The 19900-nt window shown below is 37.0% G+C and overlaps 2 protein-coding genes across 7 annotated transcripts in view; one reads left to right on the forward strand and one right to left on the reverse strand.

Moving 5' to 3' along the window:
• Positions 1–19900, forward strand: part of LOC136024871 (exportin-T-like) — a 63581-nt gene that overhangs the window by 28309 nt on the left and 15372 nt on the right. Inside the window, exon 5 of one of the 2 annotated variants that reach the window (XR_010616945.1) lies at positions 8432–8690. The exons of the other annotated variant lie outside the window; for it this stretch is intronic. The gene's annotated coding sequence lies outside the window, so the exon portion shown is untranslated. Of the gene's footprint in view, positions 1–8431; positions 8691–19900 lie in introns of those variants that run through there. 2 annotated transcript variants of the gene reach the window in all.
• LOC136024873 (DNA-directed RNA polymerase II subunit RPB2-like) overlaps positions 11615–19900 on the reverse strand; it is a 28074-nt gene continuing 19788 nt past the window's right edge. For 2 of the 5 annotated variants that reach the window (XM_065700397.1, XM_065700399.1), the window contains exons 3-4: positions 19200–19355; positions 12755–12910 (exon numbers count right to left, since the gene is read on the reverse strand). In XM_065700397.1, coding sequence (XP_065556469.1) covers positions 12899–12910; positions 19200–19355 — 168 coding nt within the window. In that variant the 3' untranslated portion in view covers positions 12755–12898. Of the gene's footprint in view, positions 11851–12754; positions 12911–19199; positions 19356–19900 lie in introns of those variants that run through there. The other 3 variants (XM_065700396.1, XM_065700395.1, XM_065700394.1) reach the window with 3 other exon arrangements.

Consider the following 19900-nt stretch of genomic DNA (forward strand, 5'->3'; position numbering starts at 1 on the left):
AACAATCAATGTACTTTCGAGACATGGGAGGCTGGCTGAACAATACGAGCCAGAAAAGGTTATTATCTATGGAGACTATTTACCAGCGTTTAGATGGTGACTGTTTCTTCACTATACTGGAGAGATGTCTGCCAGATGCTATAGCCCTGATCCCATAATTTTGTTCATAACGCATCCCTGCTGATACTAATCAATTTTTTTGTTAATTTCCAAATGCTGGCGGGAATGAAAGCAGTTGTACACTGTGAGCACAACTGTGACAATTATCTTGGAATTAGGTTATTGGTACCATTCTCAATCCCGCAAGTGGTACCGCGTGCGATCATGGCATAAAAAGAGCAAGAAGCATAAAGTAGATAAACCATTGTACAAGTGAAAATGAAATACAAAAATGAAAGTACAATGCCACCTGCTTGCTCACGGTCAAAGGGAAGACAGACTAGCTCTAAATATATTTTTGCTCTGAAATCGTACACTCGACGAAGTTCGCAGAATCAGCCTCTGTACGAGTAGCAAAAGGAGTACCCCAACAGCGCTATTGTGCTGCCTATGATTCCTGACTAAAATGTTCTTGCAATACCCTTTTGTTGGCAATCAAAAACAAGAGCTAAGAGCTCACATGGCACTTGTGACGAGGTCGGAAGAGCCAAGAGCTCATACGGTATGAGCTCTAGCAAAATGCTAAGAATCGATAGATTGCTTTAAAAGGAAAATCAGAGGCTTAATGTCGGTCGGGATTTAAAATAACAGCTCTGAGTCATGAGTTCCTTCTAAATATCAAATTTCACTACGATCCGGTCACCCATTCTTAAGTAAAAAACACTTCAATTTTTTTTAACTTTTCCAAATTAACAACCCCCAGCTCCCCGAAAAGAGAACAGATCCGTAACAATTATCTAAATCTCGTATCTATAGCTTGTGTTTATTCTTCCCATCACGTTTCATCCCGATATCTCCACTCTAAGCGTTTTCCGAGATATCTGGTTTCCAAGATTTCTGTTTCCCCCCCTCCAGCCCTCGATGTCCCCGGATCCGATTCGAATTGAAAATGGAGCATCTGAGACATAATATTCTTCTATATATCAAGTTTCATTAAGATCCGATCACCCATTCGTAAGATACCTTGATTTCACGTTTTCCAAGAATTCCGGCTTCCCCCTCCAACTCCCTTCAATGTCACCGGATCTAGTCGGGATTTAAAATGAGAGTTTTAAAGCACAAGATCCTTCTAATTATCAAATTTTATTAAGATCTTATCAACCCTTCGTAAGTTACAAATACCTTATTTTTTCTAATTTTTCCGAATTACTCATCCCCCCCTCAACTCAACCAAAGAGAGCGGACCCGGTCTGGTTATGTCAGTCACCTATCTTGGACTTGTGTTTATTCTTCCCACCAAGTTTCATCCTGATCTCTCCGCTTTAAGCGTTTTCCAAGATTTTCGGTCCCCCCCCCCCTATTGACACTGGAACCGGTCGGGATAAAAATAAGAGGTTTAAGTTTCGAGGTTCTTCTAAATATGCAATTTCATTAAGATACGATCGCTCTTCCGCAAGTTAGATATACCTCATTTTTTCTATTTTTCAGAATTAACCCCGCCCCCCAACTCCCCTAAAGAGAAAAGATCCATTCCGGTTATGTCAATCCCGTATCTAGGACTTGTGCTTATTTTTCTCACCAAGTTTCATCCCGACCCCTCCACTCTAAGCATTTTCCAAGAGTTTTGGTTCTGCCCCTCCCCCCCAAACATCTACTTCACTGGATAAGGTTGAAATTTAATACAAAAGCTCTGAGACACGATATGCTTCCAAACTTCGAATTTCATTAAGATCCAATTATTCCTTAGTAAGTTAAAAAAAACCTCATTTTTCTCATTTTTCATAATTAATCCTCCCCCTCCTCCCATTCTCCCAAAGAGAGCGGATCCGTCCCGGTTATGTCAATCATGTATCTAGGACTTTTGCTTATTTTTCCCACCAAGTTTCATCCCGATCGCTCCACTCTAAGCGTTTTCCAACAGGGGTCCCCACCCCTCAATTCCCCCTAATGTCACTGGATCCAGTCGGGATTTAAAATAAAAGCTCTGAGACGCGATAATTTTCCAAACTTCGTATTTCATTAAGATCCGATCACTCCTTCGTAAGTTAAAAATACCCCCCTACTCCCCTCCAGATGGTCAAATCGGAAAAACGACTATTTCTAATTTAATCTGGTCCGGTCCCTGATACGCCTGCTAAGTTTCATTTTCTTAGCTTGCCTAGAAGTGCCTGAAGTAGCAAAACCGGGACAGACAGACAGACAGACCGACAGAATTTGCGATCGCTATATGTCACTTGGTTAATACCAAGTGCCAAAAAAGGGTATTGCAACACTCACCGTTACAAAAGACAAAAGTAAATCCATTTTAATTTTTAAGTTGATCACCATTTTGCCTGGTTGAGATAATAAAGATACCACGTCATTAGTTTCATGCTAAACAAAACGAAAAAAGAAAGAAAAGAGAGATGCTCACGATAATATACTCATTAATATATTCTAAAACTGACGCAGAAACATTATCATCTCCATTTCCAAAAGAAGTATAGATGACAGGTAGTTTGTTTTCAACTGTATCCAAAGCGACGATTGCATCTTTAATGTCATTTACCTTCTTTAATCTGAAATATATAATTCTTTTATTGAAAATAAATATGCTCAATTTTATCACTATTTCTCCTACAAAACCATAAAATCTTATAAAATGTAACTTGGAAAAACGAAAAAAACTTCCCTGGGAGCAAACAGCAAACTGGGAGCGAACTGGCTCAATAGTAGCCGAAACTCTATAAAACAGAATTTTTATACCAATAATTACATCAAAAGAATAGCATTTTAATAATGATTTTAAATATATCCATGAGATTCAGACAATAACACCGGAAAATAGCATAAAACAACATCATGAGATTCAGCATATCAGAGAACCCTACTGTAGAAGTTTCAAGTTCCTATCTACAAAATGCAGAAATTTGTATTTTCTGCCAGAAGACAGATCACGGATACGTGCTTATTTGGTTTTTTCCAGGGGTGATCGTATTGACCCAGATGTCCTAGAATGTTGCAAGAGGGCTCATTCTAACATACAGTAAAAGTTCCAGTGCCCTTCTAAATAACCAAAAAAATTAGAGGGCACCCAGGCCCCCTCCCACGCATATTTTTTCACCAAAGTTGCTGGATAAAATTTTTGAGATAGCCATTCTGTTCAGCCTAGTGAACAAGAGCTAAGAGCTCATATGGCACTTGTGACGAGGTCGGAAGAGGCAAGAGCTCATATGGTATGAGCTCTAGCAAAATTCTAAGAATCAGTAGATTACTTTAAAAGGAAACTCAGAGGCTCAATGCCGGTCGAAATTTAGAATAAGAGCTCTGAGTCACGAGGTCCTTCTAAATATTAAAATTCATTAAGATCCGATCACCCATTTGTAAGTTAAAAATACCTCAGTTTCTCTGATTTTCCCTCTCCCTTCAGCCCCCCAGATGGTCGAATCGGAGAAAACGACTTTATAAAGTCAATTTGTGCAACTTCCTGACATACCTACCAATTTTCATCGTCCTAGCACGTCTAGAAGCATCAAACTCACCAAAGTACTGAACCCCACCACCAAACTCCACCAAAGAGAGCGGATCCAGTCCGGTTACATCAATCACGTGTCTACGACATTTATAAGCGTTTTCCAAGGTTTTTTTTTCCCGCTCCAACTTCCCCAATGTCAAAAGATCTGGTCAGGATTTGAAATAAGAGCTCTGAGACATGAGTTCCTTCTAAATATCAAATTTCATTAAGATCCGGTCACCCGTTCTGAAGTTAAAAATACCTTAATTTTTTTTGATTTTTCCAAATTAACAACCCACAGCTCCCTCAAATAGAACGGATCTGTACAAATTATGTCAATCTCGTATCTAGGACTTGTGCTTATTTTTCCCACCGAGTTTCATCCCGATCCCTCCACTCTAAGCGTTTTCTAAGATTTTAGGTTTCGACCCCTCCCCCCAACTTCTCCTTCACCGAATCCAGTCTCGATTTAAGATAAGAGCTCTGAGACACAATATCCTTGTAAAAATCAAATTTCAATAAGATCCAATCACTCCTTCGTAAGTTAAAAATACGTCATTTTTTCAGAATTAACTGTCCTCACCCAACTCCCCAAAAGAGAGCGGATCCGTTCCGGTTATTTCAATCACGTATCTAGGACTTACGATTACTTTTTAGCCAACTTTCATCCCGATCCCTCCACTCTAAGCGTTTTCCAGGATTTTAGCCCCCCCCCCAACTCTCTCCAATGTCACCGGATCCGGTCGGGATTTAAAACAAGAGCTCTGAGACACGATATCCTTCCAAAAATCAAATTTTATTCAGATCTGATCACTCCTTCTTAAGTTAAAAATACCTCATTTTTTCTAATTTTTCAGAATTAATCCTCCACGCCCAACTCCCCCAAAGAGAGCAGATCCGTTCCGGTTATATCAATCGCGTATCTAGGACTTGTGCTTATTTTTACCACCAAGTTTCATTCCGATTCCTCAACTCTAAGCGTTTTCTGAGATTTTAGGTTCCCCCCTCAATTCCCCCAAAAATCACCGGAATCATTCGGGATTCAAAAAAAGATAAGGTTGTGGGAAAAGTGGAAGTCATGGCCAATTGTAGAAAAAAGCCGGATCCGGTCGGGATTTAAAATAAGAGCTCAGAGACACGATATCCTTCCAAAAATCAAATTTCATTAAGATCGGATCGCTCCTTCATAAGTTAAAAATACCTCATTTTTTCTAATTTTCAGAATTAACACCCCCCCTCCCCAAACAGAGTAGATCCGTTCTGGTTATGTCAATCACGTATATAGGACTTCTGCTTATTTTTCCCACCAAGCTTCATCCCGATTTTAAGCGTTTTCAAAGATTTTAGGTCCCCCCCCCCAACTCCCTCCAATGTAACCGGATCTAGTCGGGATTTAAAATAAGAGCTTTGAGACAAGATATCCTTCCAAACATCAAATTTCATTAAGATCCCATCACCCGTTCGTAAGTTAAAAATACTTCATTTTTTCTATTTTTTCCAAATCAACCGACCCCCTACTCCCCCACCCCCGGATGGTCAAATCGCGAAAACGACTATTTCTAATTTAATCTGGTCCGGTCCCTGATACGCCTGCCAAATTTCATCGTCCTAGCTTACCTGGAAGTGCCTAAAGTAGCAAAACCGGGACCGACAGAATTGGCGATTGCTATATGTCACTTGGTTAATACCAAGTGCCATAAAAACCGAGGATAAAACAGCCTGTGAATCTATGTATCTGCACAGAGGAGAAAACAGCCATTGAGAAAAATATCTGCATATAGAAGAAATATGTAGAGATATTTTGATCTAAACCTCCGCTCGACTGACCTCTGTACAAAATAAAATACAGATAAAACCCAAATTGTAAAACAAACATTAACCTAAAAGAAGAAGACCCTTTTTGTGTCATGTTGAAAGGGTAACTGAATAAAAAATACGATGGTGAATAGTATTTCAAAATTCCTTTCTATAACAAGCTTTTTTAAAGGGTAATCGATTACCAGGCATGGTATTAACAGATATAGGTTGTGAAGTATGTTTGGTTGACATGTATAAAAGAGATCAGAATCAATAAGTTAATTATAAATTGAATAGGTTTCACAAGTGTCTCTATTAAGGGCAACCTTTTGGTAGATATGCTTTTTGATTTCAACCATCTCCCTGAAAACTTGCATAAGACTTTTAACAGAGGCATTAATTGAGGTGTTATCAGACAAAGTGAAATAGTGTGGGTTTTTTTTTACAGATGTATTGAACAAAGGTGGAATCAAACGTCTCAGGCCTTTGGCATAGCCCCACGGTTTTATCAGTTGAAAAATCTTAGTTCCAATAACCTCTCCCCCAATTGTTGGTTGGTCCTCCCAATATAGAAACAGCCTCAAGAACAGTGATTCTTAAGCACCTCTATCCAGAATGGGGCTGGTTTTGTCCTTGCCTCAGTTGAAAAATCTCTGTATGTTGTTTAAATTTTAGAAAATCACTCGGACTATCACAATCCCTCACTCGGACTATTTGTCTTGGCTTTTTCTACAATCAGTCGTGGCTTGGTGCCCCTAACTGCTTGATTTTAGTGCAAAATCAATGGACTCGGTGTCGGCCTTCGGACTAGAATTAAAATCAAGCCTTGGATTAAAATTTACTTTCGAATGAAAATAAAGTAATTGGGGCCATCTACCCATGAGTGAGTGAGAGGCAGATATGACATAAGCCCTTTTCAGGATTCCTTAGAAAGGGGGGTAATATAAACTTAGAGGGGGCTAATTGGATTAGTAATCAGAAGTTCAATTATCCTTTTTAATATTAAAAGTGCTCAGGGTGTTCATACCCTCCCCCCCACACCTCGTATTTTCCCGAAATGCATCTGATAGAAATTTTGATATGACCATTTGTTGTCGTAGAAACTTCTAAAAAGGCTCATTCGATTAGAAACTGAAGGGACTTGTGCCTCGTATAATAGTCGAAAGTGATTAGAGGGAAACTAATCCCCCTCCCACGTCCACCGTTTTCCCAAAAACATACAATCAAAATTTTGAGAGCCATTTTGTTCAACATAGTTGAAAAGTCCAAAAATAATGTCTGAGGATCACAACCCGACAATAGACCCGGTAGTAATTTTTGGTCCTGGGGGCATTTAAGGTTTATGTTGAAAAGGTTATCGTATAAACTTCGGAGGGGACTCACTGGATTGATAATCAGAAGTTCTAGTGACCTCTTTAAGATTCAGAGTGGTCGGAGGATTAATACCCCAACCACCTCGTATTTTGTCAAGACCCATCTGAAATAAATTTTGAGATGGCCATTTATTGTCGTAAAAACTTCTGAAACGGCTCATTTAATTAGAAATTGAAGGGAACAAGGCCCCTTTTGATAGCCGAAAGTGATTAGAGGGCAACCAACCCCCTCCCATTCCCACCTTTTCCCCAAATACATCCAATCAAAATTGGGAGATGTCATTTTGTTTGGTGTAGTTAAAAGGTCCGGAAATTATGTCCGAGGACGACAACCCCCACAGCCCTCAGAGCAAGGGTTGTAAGTTATGTCCTGAGGGCATATAAGGTTTTTAAAGAAAGAGTGGTCATATAAATTTCGGGGGGGGGGGGGGTGTTGAATTGGTAATCAGAAGTTATAGTATCCTTTTGAAGATACGAAGTGACTGGAGGGCAGATACTCCCCTCCCACACCTCGTATTTTCCTGGAATGTCCATGATAAAAATTTGCAATTGACCATTTGTTGTCGTAGAAATTTCTAAAAATATTATATTTTGTATGAACTTCTACTTGAACTGATTGAAGTTTTTTCACTACCTTAGCACCCCTCCCATACCCACTATTTCCCTAAACACATCCAATCAAAACTTTGAGATAGCTATTTTGTTTTGGTGTAGTTAAAAGGTCCTTATTATATATCATAATATATATCATATTATTCATATTGTAAACTCCTGAATTGCACTTCCTGGCTGAAGGGCCAAGATCAGCACCGACGGTATGGACTGTAAAGTCTAATGCCGTATCCTTTACTTTTTTTTTAACTCCTGAATATTAAATTGCAACATTGAGCATCACACAATATATTAATTATTACAGCATACATTTGACAGTCATAAAGCTGCATACATAAGCTGCTACCCCCATTGGCTGACTCTGCCGTGACAAACTCACCAAACGGGGGTCTTTTTTTGGTAAGTTCTCTACCCGGAGTACGTCTAACAACAGAAATGTGATCAAAAGCTCCTTTAATTTTTGTTAATTATAGTAGGGGACCTCTCCCAAACAGGAAATTTTGTTGTAAGAAGAGTTTTGAAACAAAATAGAGATAAAAAACAACAACAATTAGATTAAACAAGTTAACTCATAGTTGAGAATGATATAAACTAATGAAATAATTAAAATGGTGTACAAAACAAAGCGAAAAAAGAACCTCACATCTGATAAACTATAGTTGTTTTTTTAAAGACAATTGAAACACGAACACAAGGCAAAAAACTGCTGCATAATATTTTATGTATTGTGTTTTAATTACACACTTGTAAACTGTTACACTGTGTTTACTTTGTTAAACACTTTATTGTGTTACACTGGTGAGGGACTTGATGCAGTGGTAAACTTCTTTAAGTTCGCCATAACCTTTTTCATTTTACAAAGTTTGATTATTTTTTTTTTTCACTTTATTAATCTATTCTTATTTATGGTAATATAATTGTTTTATTTCAGGTGTTGCTATATCATGCACTTTTAGAGGCACATAAACGATAAACTTAATCAGTACCTACATATGTTTTTTATACTTCTTTTTTTCTCTCTTGGCCCGTTTCCATAATTAATTTGTATTATAATCAGGTGAATTTGTACTTCGAAGAAATCAAAGGATCTGATACTGGTTGGCAGTTGGCTATAACAGAGCTGGCGAGAACAGAAGATGATCTCAGTGATCAAGCCAAATTTTTCTGTTGGCGGTTAGTAGAAAACTTTGTCAAAACTAGATACACTCAAATGGACTCTGCATCCCCATTAATGAGAGATTTTCTATTTCAATGGCTCCATGATATGGTGAGTTGGCTGCATTTTTTTGCAATTTACTCTTTGTGAATTGAGGCATCTGGTGCAGTGTCTGTTGTTGGCTAATTCATTTAAGAGGTAAGAAAATCCTGTCATCTCACACTATCAAGCTGTAGAGATGTTTTTCGATCACCATATGTTCACACAAATATGACTGTTAAGGATAAGATCAAAAGGTTATTTCTTGTTGGAACAAGGGTACAAAATGCCAAAATGGGTTAATAGGAAATATTTTTTTTTTTGTCAGGATGGAGAGAATTTTTCCTTTACTCTTCTGATGGTAATGCTATTAGGATGGAGCCTCTATATTATTATAAATTGGTGTTGTTGTTATCTGACCAGCTAAAAGGCTTTAATGTGTTTGTACTGTGTAATAGTTTCAATCATTAAAACATCCCTTATAGTGAACTTGGACTTGGAAGGGGATCTCCAATCAATACATTGTTCCTTGTTTGTGCTGAAACGCGAAAACATACTTAGATTTAGTTTCTGCTTGTAACAGGAACTACCACTGCTAACAACTCACCGCGGCACCGAGCCACCTGAGGCCATCACAGGTATGTACACTCCTCCTCGATCCTAATCCATTGAAACCCTCCCTACGTACAACCTCCCAGGAAGTATCCATATCCCTTAAATCATTCTTTATGACATCCTCGCACCCCAACCGCGGGTGACGTGCTTTCCGTCTAGCCCTAAACGGTTGGTCGAAAAGAACAATCTTCAGCAATTTGTCATCAGTCCTTATCGAATTTACTTGTTATGGCACTTGGTACTAACCAAGTGACATATAGCAATCGCCAATTCTGTCAGTCTGTCTGTCTGTCGGTCCCGGTGTTGCTACTCTAGGCACTTCCAGGTAAGCTAGGACGATGAAATTTGGCAAGCGCATCAGGGACCGGACCAGATTAAATCAGAAATAGTCGTTTTCCGATTTGACCATCTGGGGGGGAGTGGGGGGTCGGTTAATTCGCAAAAAATAGAAAAAATGAAGTATTTTTAACTTATGAGTGGATGATTGGATCTTAATGAAATTTGATGTTTGGAATGATATTGTGTCTCAGAGCTCTTATTTTAAATCCCGACCGGATCTGATGACATTGGGGGGAGTTGGAGGGGGGAAACCTAAAGTCCCGACAATGCCCTAATGCCAATTTCCATCAAAACGAACCTGAGCTGAATTGGAGTTTAGCAACAAAATATTTTGTATACAAAGCATGAGCTATATTTTGATTAATCCTATATAGTTTCTAATAAGGTTCGAGTTGTATTTTCGGTTAGATTTTTAAAGTAACACACTAGAGCGTTTTCTTAAATAAGTTCGGAGACCAAGCAGGCAAAGCAAGACAATGCAAGGCAACAGAACAACAAAAGAAAAAAATTAGAATTCCAAGTACTGACCTTTCTTTATTATAGCTTTCTTAGGCAAAATTGTGAGTGGAAACAATTTTCAAATCCGCTTAGTTGCTAAGAAAAAAAAAAAAATCAGAAGCGCGAAGTCTTCCTGAAAAAGCCTCATTGAAATCATGGCTCAAATAAGATTTTTTTTTGCAAAATAATTATTTTCTTTTTTGCTGTGGATAGCTTCGTTTTTTTTCGTGTCCTTATTCTCCCGTATTGTCAAATAGAGACGGTTCAGAAACTTACATATCTGTACGATATTGTTACATATTATTTCTCCTTATTTGAGTTCCGGCAATTTCAATTTAAGAAACTCATTTATCGACAGCATGAGAAAACATAAGAAAACGTGGTAGTTTGCAGCCAGTTGAAAAGCGGAATAAATTTCAAAAGCAAAGGCAATTTTCACATTCAGCCGTGTCTTCAATAAAGTTTTTCAGGCAAAGCTGGTGTACTTTTTTAATTTTTCAGGGCAACTACAATGAAAAGGTCTTAACTAATTATGGTGTTTGAAATGGAAAAAGGAAAAATTATGAACTTGTGTAAAGCTAATAGATTGGTATTATGTGAATTTTTTTAGGTAATTGGGGGACCACTGTTAGTTGATGGGTTGAAAATTGAAATTTGGATTGAATCAAATTTTGAATGAGGGTATATTTGTTTCACGTCTTTTGGACTGCCCTTCTAAAGAGCCTTTTGTCAGGCACAGGACAAGATCAGAAGAGTATTATATTGTAATGTATACTGTAAATACTTAGTTCAGTATAAAAAAAAAAAAAAAAAGCAAGCAAGTTCTATGGACCTATCAAGATAGAGCGGTAGTAGGCCTTAAAAAATGTTGTCAAAGATTGAGCAAAGCACTAGGTATCAGTCAAGGGCCCTGTTGCTATATCAAACATTGTTAACATTAAAGAGCTACAAAAAGAAAGTGGAACAAAACTTGAATTGGCTCTCACTACGTTTGTTACTAAAGAGAAACCCGTCCATCAGCAATATGGACACCCCACCAGAGATATTGAAACAACATGCACGATTCATAAGGTGTTCAACTTATGGTGTGCTGACACCTTCCCTCCCCCCCCCCCCCCGCGGCAAAATAAAGTTTAACATTCTATTTTTCACTGATTTTGTTTTCTTTGGCCAAATTGAATGGAAATTTGGCCAAAAATGGCCAAATTGAATGGAACTACAATTAGTGTTACAAGGATTGTAGACAGGCAGATACACAGAAGAAATGTCTCAGCCGAAAGCACAGAACAATTTTAAAGAATTAACTTATTCATCTTCTGGATTGAAAGTATAAAACTTTATGGAAGAACGTCTCTTAAAGCACAATAATATTTTAAAAGGGTTTCACTGTTTGCTTCACACTTATCCACAGAATAGTGAAGAAAGTAAAGAGATGAAAGAGCCATTTTTGAAGTTGATCGAAATTTATGAAGAAGATTTGGAAAACAACACCTTAAACGTTTGATGGCGGAAAGAAAAATTTAGCAAAAATTTCTCTAACGGAACAAGGCACACCAAGCCAATGCAACTGATTTTCGAAATATTTGTGGCAAAGCAATCTCTCCGAACATCCATATCTTACTTAATATTTTAATCACTATACCTGTATCGACCAGCACAACAGAGCGCTCCTTTTACACTTCGGAGAATCAAGACATACCTAAGAAACGTGACGTCTGAAAGTAGGCTAAATGGCTTTGCCAATCTCAATGTCCACAGGGAAATTCTAGTTGACACAGACAGTGTATATATCCATACTGACGAAGACTCAATTTTGTTTTGTAAGACAGCTAATATAGGAAGATTGTGTCAGAATAAAACGTAAAATCGTATTTAGTCTGCTGGGTTTTATCAATCATTCTTATAGTCCCTACTCGAAACTTGCATCCAAAGAGCTAAAATAAACTTTAAGTAATGCCTTAATTTACCGGTTTTTCTGAGGATTTTTGAAGTTTTTTGTAGATTAGCCTGCACTAGTTATCACCACCCTTACTTTTATTATTACTTCGCCATTAGTAAGCATATAGATACAGTAAACCCGGGCATTGGGGTTTTTGGACAAGCAAGATCCCCTTTCCTACTTTTATCAGGTTCACTCTATATAAAAAAGTCCTAGCTACATTTTTTAAGTTTAGCATGAATCCGCAAATATAAAATGGCAGGCCCAAAATAGGTCTGTCGAAACTGTTTTTGAAACATAACCACAATATCACTTTTCCTTCATGGCATCCCCTTCTTAAACGGGGATGCTTAAAGTTGAAAGAATACAATAGTTGTTCGTGTATAGTAAGTGCTCTTCATAAATTGTTTTGATAAACATAGTTATGTATTTATTTTAATTTTCTCTATCTTGTACTCCGTCCCTATGAACTATCCCTAGCTCTAAGAACAACAAGCAGTTTGCAAGAATACAAGAACAATATTTTATTGATTAAATTTATATTAAAATATAAAATAAAAAAATGTTGTTGTATATTGAGTCAGGAAGAGGTTCTTTGGCAGGAGCAGAGGCCACATAATTGCACAGCTTCAATGAGCAGTAAATTCGTTAGGTGAAGGATGAGCAAAAAATTGAAGCAAAATTGATTAAAAAATTTTTTAGGGTTCTATTTTTTTAGTAAAATATAAAAAGGGGAGCAAAAAAAATATACGCGAATTTTTCTGAGATTCTATTTAACTTGAGGTTTAGAACCCTTGTTTTTTTTATTTAAACTTTAAAATTATAAGAAACCAGTTCTGCTGCACTGTCTTTTTATGTAAAAATAAGCGTCTATACACAAAAAGACGAATGCAACAGAGAACAGGCTTATACAGAGGGTTCTGAAATTTACTGCCCAGCTACTTCATTATCTAGAAAAGAAAAGAAAAGTCAATCATTTGCAGACAATAGACAATATGTTTTTCCGAACTAAAAAATTTATAGAAGGATAAATTTTGAAGACTGGCTAAATACATTACAAGAGCGAAAACCTCAAGATGGTTGCGATGTCTGGTCAAGACCTTTTTTCTTCACATGTAATTATGCTTGCTATTAACAAATCCTTTTAGACTTTCCTGGAACATTTTGTGATATAGGAAAAGCACAGATACAAATATGTTCATTAAAACTGAGATAGTCAATACAAGATAAATGCTAAATGTGAAAATGAGTACTACCTAAGGAGGGGCGGGGGTAGCATGGATTAGTTTTTGGCGGAAAAGAAATTTTCTGGGCAAAACTTTCATGGGTAGATAAGGTGTGATTAAAAAAATTTACATTTTCTAAGAGCCCCACGGAGATAAAACCATCGAAAAAGTGGTGAAGAACTAATATATTAATACAATATATATATATATATATATGTATATATATATATATATATATATATATATATATATATATATATATATATATATATATATATATATATATATATGTAGCTAAGCGTATTTTACTTATTGTCAATTCTGGTACCCCTTTTATTGAAATCCTTTGAAATCAAATTTAGTCAGGTCTTGGAGGATGGTGAGAAGGGTGGTGAACTGTGTGAGAGTCAGAAAGGTGTACTACGTGTAACAAGATCGTAAGAAAGACGCATTTGCACTATCAAGAACGGCTCAGGAGCGACTAAGGCCCAGCGGCCACGGGGCAACTGTTGTGTGACCATGGCCTTGAGGAAGTGAGGTCCAACCCACGGGGCAATCCAGATGTTACTGGTTTCCAATCAGTCTAAAACCGGTTCCGAATGAGACCCTAGTCATGGTCACAGTTGCGTTGCAGTGCTGTCCCAGACATTTTCGGGAGCTACCGCGTTGATACTGTCCAATTATTTTGGCTCTCAACATGTCAGACCAGGAATTAAACATGAAAGTAGACTAATATCATGATTGTCAAAATGGCTAGTATACAATAACTGAGCAGCTAGGGGTTTTAAGTTTAAACTTTAAGGAGAAGGTTGAGAAGAAAATCGAACTGAATCATAAGGATATATGTGCATCCAGGTAGTCAAAAGAGCACATCTCCAATATCTTAGTAATTTCTAAGGGTATTAAGTTGAAACCTTCAATCATTGGTGAGGAGGGTGTCGAACAAAATCAAAGTATACTATATACACCTAAGTAGTCGAAAAGGCGCGTCTGCAAAATATCAAGAGCGGCTAAGAGTATTTAGTAGACGCTTTCAGAGGATGCTGGGGAGGATTCGAAACTAAATCGAAAGACACTATGTGCATCCATTTCGTCAAAATGATGAACCTATAATATAACAAGAATCGCTTAAAGTTGATATAATATAACAAGAATCGCTTAAAGTTGATATAATATAACAAGAATTGCTTAAAGTTGATATAATATAACAAGAATCGCTTAAAGTTGATATAATATAACAAGAATCGCTTAAAGTTGACATAATACAACAAGAATCGCTTAAAGTTGATATAATACAACAAGAATAGCTTAAAGTTGACATAATATAACAAGAATCGCTTAAAGTTGATATAATATAACAAGAATTGCTTAAAGTATAAAGCTGAAACCTTCGGTGCATGTTGAGATAGATCCCGAACAAATTGTCAAAAGACAGTATCCGCAACATGTCACGAACAGCTTCTGATATCAAGTTTAACTTTCAAGGAATGATCAGAGAGCAAATTGAATTCAACGATAAGATACTACCTGCATTCAGGTTGAAAAAAGGGCATATCAAAAATATCTCAGCAACTTCTTAGGGTATTAAGGCGACTTTCAGATAATTGTACAGATGGTACTGATCAAAATCAAAACGCACTATGTGCATCAAGGTTGCCAAAAAGACATATTGACAGTATCTCAGGAAGTTCCATGGACCACAGTAGAAACTTTCAGGGAACAAACAAACATTGTACAACAAAGTCAAAAGCAACTGTGAACATAAAGGTAAAAAAAGGGCGCATTTATAATATTCCAGGAACAACTAACAGTATTAAGTAAAAATTTCGAGTGAATATCGAGAGGTATATTGAACTAATTCAGGAGACATTAAGTGCATTATGAATGTCAATATGGCATATATGCAATAACTCGGGAACATTTAAGAGTATTAAGTGGGAACTTTCACCGAAAGTTGAGAGAAATGTTAAACTAAATCAAAAAACTCTGTCTTGAGGGAATGCCGATGGGGATATTGAACTAAATCGGTGAACTGTATGCATCCAGGGTGTCAAAATGGTTCACCTGCAATACGACAGGAACGGCTAAGATATTTAAAACTTTCTGTAAATATTGAAGGTGATGTTGAGCTAAATCAAATGACACTATCTCCATCCAGGATATCAGAATGAGAGGTCTTCAATAGTTCATATACGGTTAATGGTATAGATTAACGCCTTAAGCGACCTAGCTGAAACTGTGAGGGAATATTGGACGGAAAGGACAAGTAGATACTAAATTTTGATTTGTTGACCGAAGGAAGCTCATCAGCGACAAAGAATGTTTGAAAAAAAATGGTTGTATTGATTCTTAGTTTGAAAGTGTGTGTTATTAGTGTGTTATATTCTTAGTGTGATCTCTTTTTTGATCTCATTAAAATTTCAGGCCGTGAAGACACCTCAATAAAAGTTTCAGAACCAAGGGAATCGCAACTGGAAACAAATCTTGTCAGGAATTCTTCATCTCCTTTTTTTTTACAACAAATTGGAACTACATTAGCTAATATACTAGCTCAAAATGCAAACAAACAAGCTATTAAATCAAAATATAACACACACACAAAATTCCTACAACGAAGTGTTTGATCATTATTCGTCTATATCAAAGGTTGTAACAGTAGATACGACGGAACAGCTTCACCCCCCAAAAATTCCCAAAATTGTTCACATTTTTTAAAATACTAGTACCCGTACCCAACCATTTGTAGTTCTATAATATAGCTATTTTTAGAATTCCTAGCAAAATTTTGTCCAGAATGTGAAGAGCAACCCAAAATCTTTTTGCTTTTATTCATCAATAAAAAAAATATCAACAAAACTTACAGAAATTAATTTTTTTTAACTTAACAAACAGAAGATTTTTCAACAAAAGAAGTTTTTTTAAAATAAATACAGAACTAATTTAAACCAAAGGGGAGCAGAAGTAGTGAAAAAAAGGTCATGCTTAAAACGTAAATAAATCATTATAAATAAACTAATGAAACCCTCTGACAGACCGTATTTCAAACAGTAGGTGGTGCAAATATCGTAGGTAAATACCGCTTTGTAGGGCTGTAATGAGAGAAAGGTAGATATAGCTAGGGCACAATCTTCGGATAAAGGATGACAGATTACCAAAAATTGTCCTTTTCAGCCAACTGTCTAGGGCTAAACAGAAAGCAGGTTGTCCGCAGTTGAGGTGGGAGGATGTCATAAAGAAGGATTTAAAGGGAATAGAAACTTCCTGGGAGGGTGTAAAGAGGGAGGCTCTGAATAAATTGGGATAGAGGAGCGTGCGTAGCTGTGTTGGACTCCAGTGGCTTGGTGCTGCGGTGAGTTCTTCATAGTACTAGTAGTAAAGAGAGTGGAGGGGTTTCCCCCCTCCAACTCCCCCCAATGTCATCAGATCCGGTCCGGCTTTAAAATAAGAGCTCTGAGACACAATATCATTCCAAACATCAAATTTCATTAAGATCCAATCACCCGCTCATAAGTTAAAAATACTTCATTTTTTCTATTTTTTCCGAATTAACCGGCCCCCCCACTCCCCCCAGATGGTCAAATCGAGAAAACGACTATTTCTAATTTAATCTGGTCCGGTCCCTGATACGCTTGCCAAGTTACATCGTCCTAGCTTACCTGGAAGTGCCTAAAGTAGCAAAACCGGGACCGACAGAATTGGCGATTGCTATATGTCACTTGGTTAATACCAAGTGCCATAAAAACAAGAGCTAAGAGCTCATATGGCACTTGTGAAGACGTTGAAAGAGCTAAGAGCCAAGAGCTCATATGGTATGAGCTCTAACAAAATTCTAGAAATCAATAGATTGATTTAAAAGGAAAATCAGAGGCTTAATACCGGTCAGGATTTAAAATAAGAGCTCTAAGTCACGATGTCCTTCTAAATATCAAAATTCATAAAGATCCGATCACCCACTCGTAAGTTATAAATTCCCCATTTTTTCTAATTTTTCCTCTCCCTTTAGCCCCCCAGATGGTCGAATCTGGGAAAACGACTTTATCAAGTCAATTTCTGCAGCTCCCTGACACGCCTACCAATTTTCATCGTCCTAGCTCGTCCAGAAGCACCAAACTCGACAAATCACTGAACCCCTCCCCCCAACTCCTCCAGAGAGAACGAATCCAGTACGGTTACATCAATCACATATCAAGGACATTTGCTTATTCTATCCACCAAGCTTCATCCCGATTCCTCCACTCTAAGCGTTCTCTAAGATTTCCGATTTCCCCCTCCAACTCCCCCAATGTCAAAAGATATGGTCGGAATTTGAAATAAGAGCTCTGAGAAATGAATTCCTTTTAAATATCAAATTTCATTAAGATCCGATCACCCGTTCTTAAGTCAAAAATACCTCAATTTTTCTAATTTTTCCAAATTAACACCTTTTAGCTCCTCCAAAGAGAACGGATCCGTTCCAATTATGTCAATCACGTATCTAGAACTTGTGTTTATTTTTCCCATCAAATTCCCGATCTCTCCACTCTAAGCGTTTTCCAAGATTTCTGTTTCCCTCCTCCAACCCCCTATGTCCCCGGATCCAATTCGAGTCGAAAATGGAGCATCTGAGACACAAGATCATTCTATATATATATATATCAAGTTTCATTAAGATCCGATCACCTATTCGTAAGACAAAAATACCCCAATTTTCACGTTTCCCAAGAATTCCTGTTTGCCCCTCCAACTCCCCCCCAATGTCACAGGATCTGGTCGGAATTTGAAATTAGAGCTTTAAAGCATAAGATCCTTTTAAATATCAAATTTCATTAAGATCTGATCAACCATTCGTAAACTAAAAATACTTCATTTTTTCTATTTTTTCCGAATTAACTGACCCCCTACTCCCCTCCAGATAGTCAAATCGGGAAAGCGACTATTTATAATTTAATCTGGTCCGGTCCCTGATACGCTTGCCAAATTTCTTCGTCCTAGCTTACCTAGAAATGCCTAAAGTAGCAAAACCGGGACCAACAGACAGACCGACAGAATTTGCGATTGCTATATGTCACTTTGTTAATACCAAGCACCATAAAAAAAACAATGGAACCAAATAGTGAAAATACTAGGGATACAAAATCTACGGAAGAAAAAAATTTATTTTTGTATATATTTTTAATGAGAATACCAAAAATAGCATTATTTTGATGAAAACACGGAAAAGAAAATGAAAAGAAATTTTTCAATTGTGATTGAAACAATACTTTCAGCGCTATACTTAAAAAAAAAACTTTTTTTCATTGTTTCTGGCCCCATCTCCTCCAGAAATTCATCCCTGTACTTCAGATCAATTTCGACAAGAAACGCAATTTTCTTTTAACCCCCCATCCCCTTCTCATTTGAATAAGTATACTTAAACAAAGTGTGAAATAATGACGCAAATAAGACAGCATCACCTAATGAAGACTTTAAATATTAAATAAAATATTTAATCTATATGCTTACCTACACTAATTGGGTGGATTGGAACATCAACTATTCCTTAGCAATCAAGATTTTTTAAGAAATACTACTTCACCCAATATTTTTATATGGTTTTATTTTTATATGCCCTTGACTACACTTTGCAGCTACACAGTTAACCAACTCTCCACAATTGTAACATCTGTGAAAAATAATTAAATGTCGTCAGATTAACCATATCCATTTAAAATTCCCTATCACATACTTGCTGACTAGCCCCCGACAAATATTTCGGCCCAAGCCACCAACATTCCAAAATAATTGAGCGGTTATACTATGTGATAGATCTATCACTCCCTCTTTCTTCCTCTATAATATATCCTCTCCCTCACTCTCTCTCTTTCTCTCTCTTTCTCCTTCTATAAACTATATATTAACAGAACATACAATGGAAAAAATAGAATATTAAGACCTAGAAACTTTCTCTTTAGGTATTAAAGACCCACCTCTCAGTACAACGATTCGATATACTACATTCTTGCACTTGAGTCAAATTCAATTTCAAATTCATTACCTGACACTTTAATTCCTTTCCCGTTTCTCCATCATATAGTACTTCGTCCCCTCTAAGCTGGTAGCCGGTATCTCGAAGTAGCTTGGAGATTTTTATCACATTGATTGAATCATTAAACGGAGTGGCGTCACCGATCACTCCTTTATTTGCTGAGACCTAGAACAGCAAAACAAATTTTCCCTAAACGAAAAATTAGGCCATAGTAAGGTAAAAAAAAGAGACTCTGATGGTATTTTGACCTCTTAAACCACAAGCAACATACTAAGGATATCACAGGCAATTCTATCAATCAAAACTCTTTTCTTGAATTCTCTTACAGACTGGAGTGGTCATAATAACCATACGATCAAGCCTTGGGGAGAATGATTCAGATACAGAACAAACAACAGACAAACCGTGGCACGACCCTAAAGAAGGGGGGGGGGATTCTATTCTAAAGGATCTAAACGATGGATCAAAAGCTGGTAATATTATCAATATAAAAACACCAAAACTGCAACTACTAATTTTGCGGAAGCTTTAAGGCTCAAGACCCCTCTCCTTTTCCTTTACAAAAATTGCTAAAACCCTTTCCAAGGAGTAGTTATAAACTGTTCTCAATTATTCTTCTGTTGGTGCTTGTGGTAAAATATTAAACAACAAGCTTGATAGATTTGTTCGTCAGTCCGACTAATAAAATATGTTTCAGGTTTAAAACAAAA

The sequence above is a fragment of the Artemia franciscana genome, chromosome 3 (genome assembly GCF_032884065.1).
Source record: "Artemia franciscana chromosome 3, ASM3288406v1, whole genome shotgun sequence".
Lineage (NCBI taxonomy): Eukaryota > Metazoa > Arthropoda > Branchiopoda > Anostraca > Artemiidae > Artemia > Artemia franciscana.